The sequence below is a fragment of the Nicotiana tomentosiformis genome, chromosome 8, assembly GCF_000390325.3.
Source record: "Nicotiana tomentosiformis chromosome 8, ASM39032v3, whole genome shotgun sequence".
NCBI classification, from domain to species: domain Eukaryota; kingdom Viridiplantae; phylum Streptophyta; class Magnoliopsida; order Solanales; family Solanaceae; genus Nicotiana; species Nicotiana tomentosiformis.
The window spans coordinates 56,591,783-56,603,830 of NC_090819.1; the positions used below are offsets into that span (position 1 = coordinate 56,591,783).

Sequence of the window (12,048 nt, forward strand, 5' to 3'; positions counted from 1 at the left end):
TACCTCAAATCATCTGCAATCTCGCATTCATCCTCGTGATGGTTAGGCCAACTTCCACATGCGATCCAAACTCAAATTGCAACATATATCATTCACTGGTAAAGGAGAACTCTCTATAAACATCATAGGGATCACACAACCTCAGGACACCTCGCAGGAGACAACCCACCTGCTTTGCCTCAAACTGACATCTCCCTATACTCTTCCACAGTCACGACTACTATGCAATCACTTAATCTTCTCGATTCTGAACTCATCAACAAGACATGAGAATCTACTTTACTCTATAACTAAACAACATGAGAGATCCCTCAACACACCCATAACTCGAGACCATACGCCAAATCAAGACAAAAATCAAACACCCAATAGTCCTTGCTACATCTCAAGTAAACTCTTCTCGTCACACTCGAACAATCTGAACACATCTCGTAGTCACATCATACTGACCACATAGTCATCCAATCACAAATTCCACTAATGGGGACACCAACGGACTTATAAGTCCCAAAAGCACGTGCTCACACAATCAAAATCTCCGTGCTCAAGATACAGTCAAAACCCGGCCTCAAGTCCTCCAGATTGGCCCATCATCAGCACGTCAAAATCACATCTCGCACCTCAACCATGGAATCACAAGCTTTCAATGCACAGCTGATACCGAGCGCTCATGTGCGCATATGAATGCATGGAAGAAATTCAAAGAGTTACGCTTCAGGCTGAATCGATATCGCACGATAAGGAAAGAAAGATGGAAAGTATATCCTAAATGTCCTATAGCCTCTCGAAGATACGTATGGACGTCATCATATCGATCTGCAAGACTCTACTAGACACTTGCTCATGACTTGTAGAACCTATGAACCTAGAGCTCTGATACCAACTTGTCACGACCCAAAATTCAACTAGTCGTGATGGTACCTAACCCAACCCGCTAGGTAAGCCAATTATCAACTATCCAATTCCAATGAAATTAATAAGGCAATTAATTAAAAGAAAATATATAAAACAAATACATTTTCCCAAGAACTGGTAGTAGAAATTATGAGCTTCTAAGAATAGAGTTTACAAAGCTGGTATGAAGTAAATACATCATATGTTTAAAAAGTACATAAATAGAGTTTTATGAATCTAAGGCTACCATGAACAAGAGGCAGCTACAACCGAAACGCAGGTACATCTTCAAATCCAGCTCCCAACGAACACAACAACATCAGCAGCCAACATCTGCACGCAAGGTGCAGAAGTGTAGTATGAGTACAACCGACCCCATGTACTCAATAAGTAATAAACCTAACCTTAGGTTGAAAGTAGTGACGAGCTTGTACCAAGGTCAGAGTCCAGCTCCAATAAACAACAATTCATAATAACATAAAGCAAGTAATGAACAAGGTATCTCAGAAATAACATGCTTAGTTCGGTCACAGCTCCAGAAAATATGGGCATTTCTTTTCAAGTATCTCAGTGAAAACCCAAATCTTTTACCGAAAATGCCAAAATATGAGTAAGTTTTAAAACTGTGATTTTTTTTCCCAAAACTCATTTCAATGACAAGTAAAATGTTTCATTTTTTAGATAGCATGAGGAAAGTACGTCTCTATGCCTACATGTCAAGATACACGTAAAATCATAAATGTCCCAAAACTGGGTAGCAGAAGGAAATGCATCTCTATGCATGTATCTCAAGTGCGCATGACAAATGCAATGCATCTCGATGATGAGCTCATGTACTCACACTCCTGGAGTACTCAATCTCACTTTCTCGCATTCTTTCTCACTATGCTCAATGCTCAGCACACTCAATCACTCAGTGCTGTACAGTACTTGCTGTGACGTGCAGCCCTATCCATATATGACTATAAGACCCGTTGCGGCGTGCAACCCGATCCACATATATATAGTCAACTGCGCTCACTGAAGGTGTGCAGACTCCGGAGGGGCTCCTTCAGCCCAAGCGTTATATCGCTGCGGCGTGCAACCCGAACCCATAAAATGTAATCAATATAACATGCTGCGGCATGCAGCCCGATCCCAAAATATCACTCGCACTCAGGCCCTCGGCCTCACTCAGTCATCAATCTCTCCAGTCTCACTCACGGGCTCACAATATCATGAAACTAGCCCCACAACAATTATATGATGTATCAATAAATAATAACTGAGACTGAGATATGGTATGAATGCATGGATATGACCGAGTATGAAATGCCAATGAAATCAGTGAGATGACAACAAGAAATGACCACTATGGGTCCAAACAATATCGGCATAATGCCTAAACATGATATCTAGCATGATTGACATCTTAACTACTTTATCAGATGGTGGAAACACGGATATCAATAAAGTAGGACCACTATACAGTGCCATAGAAGAAACAGAGTCCCAATTCACATGGTGCATGCCCACACGCCCGCCACCTAGCCTGTGCGTCACCTCAATACCAATCACATAACACATATTACAGGGTTTCATACCCTCAACACTAAGTTTAGAAGAGTTACTTACCTCGAACAAGCCAATACCAATGCCGAGCAAGCCAAGCAATGCTCCAAAGATGCCATCACGTACGTAGCGACCTCCGAACGGCTCAAAACTCACAAAAAGCAACCCAAATACATCAAATCAAGCCGAAGGAAACAATTCCAGATGATAAAGATCGAATCCTTAATCAAAATCCAAATTCATCGCGTTCGCGATGAATAAAACTCACACTGCCACAAAAGACTCTACGCGTTCGCGATACACCCCACGCGAACGCGATGACCACTACTGCTAAGGCTTCGCAAATGCGACTCACCTTCCGTGATCGCATAGAAGAATTCTCCAACTCCCAGCTGCCAACCTCATCATTACGCGAACGCGATCTTCTATACGCGAACACGAAGAAGCCTTGCCCGAACTCTACGCGAATGCGGGACATACTTTGCGATTGCGAAGAACAATTTGCTGCTGCCATCTAAATACACTACACGTTCACGACAATTGCCACACGAACGCGATGAAGGACTGAGACAGCAGAAACTAGCAGAACACAACAGTGAAAACATGAAGGAAAAATGATCCGAAATCAAATTGAAACACGCACGAGCCCCTCGGGACCCCGTCCTAACATACCAAAAAGTTCCATAACATAACAAGGACCTACTCGAGGCCTCAAAACACACATAACAATATCGAAACGACGAATCATACCTCAACTCGAAATCAATGAACTTTGAAACTTCAAACATCCACAACTGATGCCAAAACCTATCAAATCACGTCCAATTGACCTCAAATTTTGCACACAAGTCACATTTGACAAAACGAAACTATTCCAATTCCTAGAATCACAATCCGAATCCAATATCATAAAGTCCACTCCCGGTTAAACTTTCCAAAAATCCCAACTTCCGCCATTTCAAGCCAAATTCCACTACGGACCTCCAAATCACAATCCGGACGCGCTCCTAAGTCCAAAATCACCCAACGGACCTACCGGAACCATCAAAACTCTATTCCAGGTTAAAGTTCACAAAAAGTCAAACTTGGTCAACTCTCCCAATTTAAAGCTTCAACAATGAAATCCATTCTTCTAATTCGATTTCGAATAACCTGAAAATCAAAACCGACGATTCACATAAGTAATAATATATCATACGGAGCTACTCATGCCCGTAAACTACCGAGCGAAGTGAAAATGCTCAAAATAACCGGTTGGGTCGTTATAATTAGCTTACTTTTATACCCTTCAAAAACTAGATTATTTGCTCAAAGAATAAATCAGCGTTGGATAACTTTGTAATATGTAGACTTTGCATAATAGCAGAGTTTGAACTGAACTACAATTTTGACCAATTAAGAATTACAAATACTTCGGTAAATTTAAATTTTATCCTATTCATACTGAATATAGTTATGTAACGATTCGACCGGTCATTCTACTTTTTAGATTTTCGTTCCCATAATTAAGACTCTCCGTATGTGCTTTTACTATTTTCTGATTTTAGGGGATGGTTGGTTTAGGATTGGAAGGGTTCAGATTGAAATAAGAACACTTAGTTCCTTAATAGTGGCCTATGATGGCCAAGTTTGACATGAGTCAACATTTTGAGTAAACGACCTTGAAACCAGGATTTGATGATTCCAATAGGTTCGTATAATGATTTTGGACTTGGGTGTGTGTTCGGATTGGGTTTCGGGTGATCCGGGAGCATTTCGGCGCTTAATGTTGGAAGTTGGTTTATTGAAGGTTTTCTATTTTTTTGTTATTTGGTTTGGAGTAGACTTTGGAGTTATAGAGGTCTGTTTGAGATTCCGAGTTTGAGAATAGTTATGTATGGTGATTTATGACTTGTACGCAAAATTTGGTGTCATTCCGAGTAGTCTAAGTATGATTCGGCGCGTTCGAAGCTAGTTGAGAAGTTTGAAGTTCATAAGTTGATTCAATTTGATTTTGGGGTGCGATTCTTAGTTTCATCATTGTTTTACGTGTTTCGAGAGTTCAAACTTGTTCGTATTATGGTTATGGACTTGTTGGTTCATTTGGACGGGATCCCGGGAGGTTGGGGTGCATTTCGGACCGCTCGGAGCTAAGTCCAACACTGCTGGTGTGTTGTTCTGGTTTCCTTCTTCGCGAATGCAGAAGGACCCTCACGACCGCAAAGAAGGATTTGGGGATTGGGTGATGTTGTTCTTCGCGTTCGCGAAGTAGGGGTCACGTTCGAGGAGGCTTGGGATCAGTGGCCTTCGCGTTCGTGGTTGACTCGCCGAGTTCGTGTAGAAGACCTGTGCCTGTGCCTGGGTAACTTAGGTTGCCTTTCACGTTCGTGAGTGGAGGCACGTGTTCGCGAAGAGAGGGCGGCTCAGTGCATCGCATTTGCGAGTGTCTTCTCGCGATCGCGAAGAAGACTTTTCATGGGTTCGTGAGTTTTGCCTTTGCGATCGCGAGCGCTTGTCCGCGATCGCGAAGAAAGTAGACCTGGGCAGTGACTTAATAAAAATCGGGATTTTGGCCATTTTGTTCACTTCTCTCATTTGTTGGCCGATTTTTGGAGCTTTTTAGAGAGGGATTTTCACCTAGCATCTTGAGGTAAGTATATTCTACACAATATGAGTTTAATACCTACATTATGGGTAAATCTTAACATGAAAATTGTAGAAATTTTAGAATTTTGTTGAAAAATCTAGGTTTTGATAAAAATGGGATTAGAACACAAAAATGGCAATGGAATTGAGTAGAAATTACATATTTTTGTTCGTGAGGTTATGGGTAATAATTATTTACAAAAAGTTCCGGAATCGGGACACGTGGGCCAGGGGTAAATTTTAGGAATCTTCCAAATTGGGTTGGGTAATCACTTTAATAGTTAAATTATGAACTTTTGAGCAATTATTGATTAGTTTGTACAACCTTTGGCTAGTTTCGGATTTTTCAACATCGACTTGAGGCTTTTAGAGTGATTTGTGGACCGGAAAGTGGACTTGGGAACGAGGTAAGTCTCTTGCCTAACCTTGTAAGAGGGAATTAACCCCATAGGTGTTTAAATTGCTATTTGCTATTAATTGTGGGTGCTACGTACACACGAAGTGACGAGAGTCCGTGTGTAGCTAAAATTCATGTTATGTCCCGTAGACTTAGGCCTTTATTATTCTATTACTTGCATTATTTGGACTCAACTTACGAGTTTAATTGCTTGAATTAATAAGTAAAACTTGGTTAAAGATTATGTTAAATCGAGCTTCACTACTTAGAGAGTTGGCAGAATGTTTAATTATTGATGGAAAGTATATTCTTTTATGAGCTTACCTTGGAGTTGTAAATATGAAATTTGTAATCCAAAGAGTTTTTCTATTCTTGTGGATCAGGCCGAATGCCTCAACAATATTTATATATATTATGGGATGCATCCATAGATCGGGCCGTACGACCTCAGTAGTGTATGTACATGTTTATTATGAATCGGGTCGTACGACCTCGGCATAACTCGTGCGTTTGTCACTCGGAGTCCAGTTATACTTGATATGTCTTTCATGACTTGAGGATTTATAAATACATATTGAGCCCTTACTTGTTGAGATTTGCATGTGATATTTGGGGAGTTTTAATTGTATTTTCTTAAAGGATCATTTAATTATTGCCTCTTATTCCATTATAGATGTTGTATTTCATGCCTATTAAATATTCTTGTACATCATGTATATTGCCCACTAGTAAGTGTCGATATCGACCCCTCGTCACAACTTCTTCGAGGTTAGACGAGATACTTACTGGGTACACGTTGCTTACGTACTCACGCTACACTTTTGCACGTATTGTGAAGGTTCTAAGGCAGGTACATCTGGAGTTCGTCCAGGCGTGCATCAGCATTACACGGAGGCTTAGTTGTGAGCTGCTTCCCATGCTCCGTTCTGCAGCACCCGGAGCCTTCTCTTGTTATGTTTTATCATTTTTGTCTATTTTGTTTCAGACAGAAGTTCTTAGAGAGTTTTGTGTATTCTACTAGATGCTCGTGCACTTGTGACACTGGGTTTTGGGGATTCTAGTAGACACTTATGGGTTTGATTATTTAATTCACTATCTTACTTTCCCGTTTTGTTTATGCTTTACATTACTACGCTCGCTTACTATTATTTTTCTTATTAAATGAATATCAAAGACTTTAAAAATATTAAAATGAGAAATTAAATGGGTAGTTCACCATTGGCTTGCCTAGCAGCGACGTTGGGCGCCATCACGACCTTTAGTGAAAATTGGGTCGTTACAGCGTGGTATCAGAGCTCTAGGTTCACATAGGTTCCACAAGTCATGAGCGGTCCTAAAAGAGTTTTGCAGATCGGTGCGGAGACGTCCGTACTTATCTTCGAGAGGCTATAGGGTGTTAGGAAACTTCTTTTTCTACATCTCCTATCGTGCAGTTGATGTTGTACTACGTATCTTTCTCTTATTCTCTCACAGATGGTGAGAACGCGCGCAACAGATGTACCCGATGGTGGGGGAGCTCTTCCCCCTATTGCTAGAGGCCGGGGCAGAGGCTAGGGGAGAGCTCCAGCTTTTGCTAGAGGATGAGGGTGTCCTAGAGTTGCTCCATTGTACCACCAGCGGATCTAGTGGAGGATCCTGTCATTGAAGAGCAGGGCGAGGTGCCTGCAGCTGAGCCGGCCCGGGCAGATTTTACGTCCGCGCCGGGATTTCAGGAGATCATGGCCGTATGCTGCGATTCATGGATTCTATGACGAAAGCTAATTTACTTCCAGCGGACCCAGCCATATCTCAGGGGGGAGGGGGAGTACAGACCCCTACCGCCCAGGCTCTGGGGCACGCTACTATCGTATATCAGACCCCAGGTGCATGACCTGTGGGCGGAGCCCAGCCAGTTCAAGTGGCTATACCAGAGCCCAGACCAGATGCGGTCATCGAGTCGCATAAGTTGTTTGATAGATGGACCAGACTGCATCCTCCTGCCTTTGGCGGTGAGCGACATGAGGACCCCCAAGATTTTATTGACCGTTGCAGAGACATGCTGCACAACATGAGAGTATTGGAGTCCAATGGGGTGGACTTCACCACATTTTAGTTGGAGGGAAGGGCCCGTAAATGGTGGCAGTCCTACCTTCTTAGCAGACCAGCGAGTCGCCTCCCTTGACTTGGGATTGGTTCACGCATCTCTTTCCAGAGAGATATATTCCACCCGATCAGAGGGAAGAGCTACGAGATCAGTATGAGCGGCTCCAGTAGGGTAAGATATCTGTGATTGATTATGAGGCGAGATTCTCTAAGTTATCCCGCCATGCACTTATTATACTCCCCACCGATGCAGAGAGAGTGTAGAGGTTTATTACGGGCTTGCATTATAATATTCAGGTTACTATGGCCCGAGAGGTGGAGATGGGGATTCCTTACGAGCAAGTTGTGGAGATAGCCTGACCGATTAATGGTATCCGCAACCAGGACCGATTGTATATGACGGGGGAGAAGAGGCCTAAGTATTCTAGAGGATTCAGCGGCGTCATGTCTTGGGGCAGAGGTCAGTTCGTCAGGGGTCAGTCCAGTACACCCACTTATTCAGCACCACCGCCTTCTCGGGGTGCACCAGTGTGGCCCTATTTCAGTGCCATTCCAGAGAGCTCCTACTGTCCACCGGCTATTCAGAATTCTTCCAGCGGGTATTCAGGTCCCAAGGTCAGACTCAACGTCAGTTATCTTTCGTACAGAGAGGTTGTTATGAGTGTGGGGAGCTGGGTCACATGAGGAGATCTTGCCCTAGGATTCGGGGCATGGCAGTGTAGCAGGGCCAGCAGGGCCATCAGCCCATGATTACCACACCAGTTACTGCACCGGCCGTCCGGCCTGCCAGAGATGGAGGGCAGGTGGATAGGGGTCGGCCTAGAGGTGAAGGCCAGTCAGGTGGTGCTCCAGCTAGGTTCTATGCTTTTCCAACAAGACCAAATGCAGTAGCCTCAGATGCCGTGATCACAAGTATTATTTCTGTCTGCGGTAGGGATGCTTCAGTATTATTTGATACAGGGTCTACATATTCATATGTTTCTTTTCTATTTTCTCATTATCTGAATGTCTCTCGTAAGTCCTTGGGTGCTCCTGTATATGTGTCCACGCTTGTGAGCGATTATGTTGTTGTGGATCGGGTTTACCGGTCCTGTATTGTGACTTTTTGTGGTTATGAGACCAGAGCGGATCTTCTGTTGCTCGACATGACCGACTTTGAGGTCATCCTGGGTATGGACTGGTTATCTTTGTATCATGCCATTCTTGATTGCCATGCCAAGATTATTACATTGGCGATGCTAGAGTTGCCTAGATTGGAGTGGAGGGGTTCATCTATCAGTGCATCTAGTCGGGTTATCTCTTTCTTGAAGGCTCGACACATGGTCGAGAAGGGTTGTTTGGCTTATCTGGCTTATGTTCGAGATACTTCTGCAGAGACTCCTACGATTGATTCAGTGCTCGTGGTGCGAGTGTTCTCCGATGTGTTTCCTTCTAATGTACCGGGCATGCCACCAGATCGTGATATCGATTTCGGTATTGGTTTAACACCAAGTACCCAGCCTATATCTAATCCACCGCACCACATGGCTACGAAAGAGTTAAAGGAACAGCTTGAGGAGTTGCTAGCAAAGGGGTTTGTCAGGCTGAGTGTGTCGCCTTGGGGTGCACCGGTGTTATTTGTGAAAAAAAAGGATGGGAGCATGCGGATGTGCATTGATTATCGCTAGTTGAATAAAGTTACCATTAAGAACAATTAACCGTTGCCACGTATTGATGATTTGTTTGATCAGTTGTAGGGTGCTAGGATGTTCTGTAATATCGACTTGGGATCTGGGTATCATCAGCTAAAGATTCGTGCTTCGGATGTTCGTAAGATGGCTTTCTGGACAAGATATGGCTACTATGAGTTTCTAGTGATGTATTTCGGCTTGACCAACACTCCGGCGACATTTATGGATTTGATGAACCGAGTGTTCAGGCCATATCTTGACTCATTTGTCATTGTCTTCATTGATGACATATTGATCTACTCGCGTAATATGGAGGAGCACGAGCAGTATTTGAGAATTGTGCTTCAGACCTTGCGGGAACAGAAGCTATATACTAAGTTCTCCATGTGCAAGTTCTGGTTAGATTCTATGGCATTCTTGGGGCATGTTGCATCAGGTGAGGGTATTAAGGTGGATCAAAAGAAGATCGAGGCAGTCCAGAGTTGGCCTCGTCCTACCACAACAACCGAGATCAGGAGTTTCTTGAGGTTAGCAGGTTATTATTGTCGATTTGTGGAGGGCTTCTCATCTATTGCTGCACCTTTGACTATATTGACCCAGAAGAGTACTCCGTTCCGATGGTCCGATGATTGCGAGGCGAGCTTTCATAAGCTCAAGATAGAATTGACTACAGCACCGGTGTTAGTGTTGCCTTCCGGTTTATGGATATATACTGCGTATTGCGACGCTTCACGTGTTGGCCTGGGTTGTTTATTGATGCAGGAGTGGCGAGTTATTGCATATTCCTCACGTCGGCTAAAGCCTCACGAGAAGAATTACCCCGTACATGATTTGGAGTTGGCCGCGATAGTTCATGCTCTCAAGATCTGGATACATTATCTTTATGGGGTATCCTGTGAATTTTACACCGTTCATCATAGCTTGCAGCATTTGTTTAAGCAGAGGGATCTTAATTTGAGGCAGCGAAGGTGGCTTGAGTTATTGAAGGACTATGATATTACCATCCTTTACCATCCGAGCAAGGCGAATGTGACTGCAGATGCCTTGAGCAGAAAGGCCGAGCGTATGGATAGTTTGGCATTTATTTCAGCAGAGGAAAGGCCATTGGCTTTGGACATTCAATCCTTAGCTAACAGACTAGTGAGGTTGGATATTTCAGAGCCCAGTCGAGTTCTTGCATGTGTTGTGGCTCAGTCACTATTGGAAAATAAACTTATGGCAACGCAGAGAAAACCGTTGCGGTAGATAAGAAAACCGTTGCTATAGAGGTATTGCATCGTTTTTGCGTCTGTCTAACTAGGTCGCGTGGTAGTAGCTCTACTGCAACGGTTACTGCAATGGTTCAGAAAACCGCTGCCATATATCAATCTATCGCAACGACTACTTATCATTCTATTGCGACGAGTATTTTCTGTCAACTGGAACGGTTCAAAGGCGTTGCAATATATGTTTGTGTAACGGTTATTTAATCTATTGCAATGGTTAAGTTAGGATATTACGATCTTTTTGGCCGCTTTTGCAATGGTTTAATTACTATTGCTACGGGTTGTTTACAGTAACAACAATCTAATAGGCTTTAATGCAATGTTGTGCATTATCTATTGCAACGGTTTATAGTACCTATTGCAAAAGTTCAGATTACCTACTGTAACAGTTACCTGTAATACTGCAACGGTTTATATGGTTAATTGAGACAGTTTTTTGTTACCTATAGCAACGGCTCAGGTAAGCTATTGTAACGGTTTAATTGAAACACTAATATATTCCCTGATTGTAAATAAATATTTACATTATAATACATAATAATTTATATAAATCATAAAATAAAACTAATCATAAACATTTATAATCCAAGTTGTAATATCCATTAAAGCAAAATATTAGAACCCATGCACATAAGTTTTAGTATTCAAAAGTTAAGAACCAAGTACATAAGTTTTACAATGCAAAAGTTAAAGAAGTTTCAAAATGTTTGATAACAAAAGATTCCTAGAACATTTAGAGTTTCAGCTACAATCCAAAAATCTTCTTATGCGGGATCTTCATTCCTTTCATCTTCCCTTTCTTCATTTTCTCCACCTACAAAAGAGGATAAATAAAATCATTATTTCTTTAAATGCTAGTTAACAATTCAAGTACACATGAAAGGTCAAGTCTTTTGCAGGATTTAAGAATACAAGACACACAACATAAACCAAAAAGAGAACTTTCTGACTTGCGTATGATTGTTCATGGGCAGAAATTATTTTTTTATCTGTAGATTATGCTTCATTAGTTCCATCCCATCTCTGTAACACTTTCTCCACCATGAATTACAAGATATAGCTGAACTAGATCCTATTTCGACAAATAGGCAGTGAAGTCCTAGAACAAATTTCTAATATGTTAACAGCCACTAGTTCCTAGTTTTGCATACAAATATAAAATCCTAACTCAATGATTTCTAATCAAGATGACGATACCAACACAAATAACAGACAACATGTCAAATCCCTATGTTTCATGATATCTAAACTTGTCTTAACGTTTGACCTAAAGCAGGCCAAAATAGTACACAACATCTCGATATAAATTATCATGATTTTTTAGAGAGAAAATCAAGTACTGGATATGGTTTCTACTACTTGAATTTTTCAACAACTGAATACTTCACATAAGCACATTGACATCCTTCATGTTTCAAGTAGTACATGGCCAGAAAAGGAATTTCTTAAGATATGATTTCAGCACTCAAATGAATAAAGAAAAGAACATATTGCATGATTTTCAATTCATAAAATAAAAATTTGAAACGGAACAATGTCAGAAATCAACAAGAAGCAACCCAAA

The 12,048-nt window shown here is 41.9% G+C and overlaps 2 protein-coding genes across 3 annotated transcripts in view; one reads left to right on the forward strand and one right to left on the reverse strand.

The window, feature by feature from the left end:
- Positions 1-8,721: 8,721 nt before the first annotated feature.
- On the forward strand, positions 8,722-9,216 carry LOC138897507 (uncharacterized). The gene has a single exon (XM_070183480.1). It carries the CDS (start codon positions 8,722-8,724, stop codon positions 9,214-9,216), a length of 495 nt encoding a protein of 164 aa, XP_070039581.1.
- Positions 9,217-11,025: 1,809 nt separating this feature from the next.
- LOC104118235 (uncharacterized) overlaps positions 11,026-12,048 on the reverse strand; it is a 33,158-nt gene continuing 32,135 nt past the window's right edge. For both annotated transcript variants that reach the window (XR_011410347.1, XR_004512589.2), the window contains one exon: positions 11,026-11,298. The gene's annotated coding sequence lies outside the window, so the exon portion shown is untranslated. The remainder of the gene's footprint in view (positions 11,299-12,048) is intronic.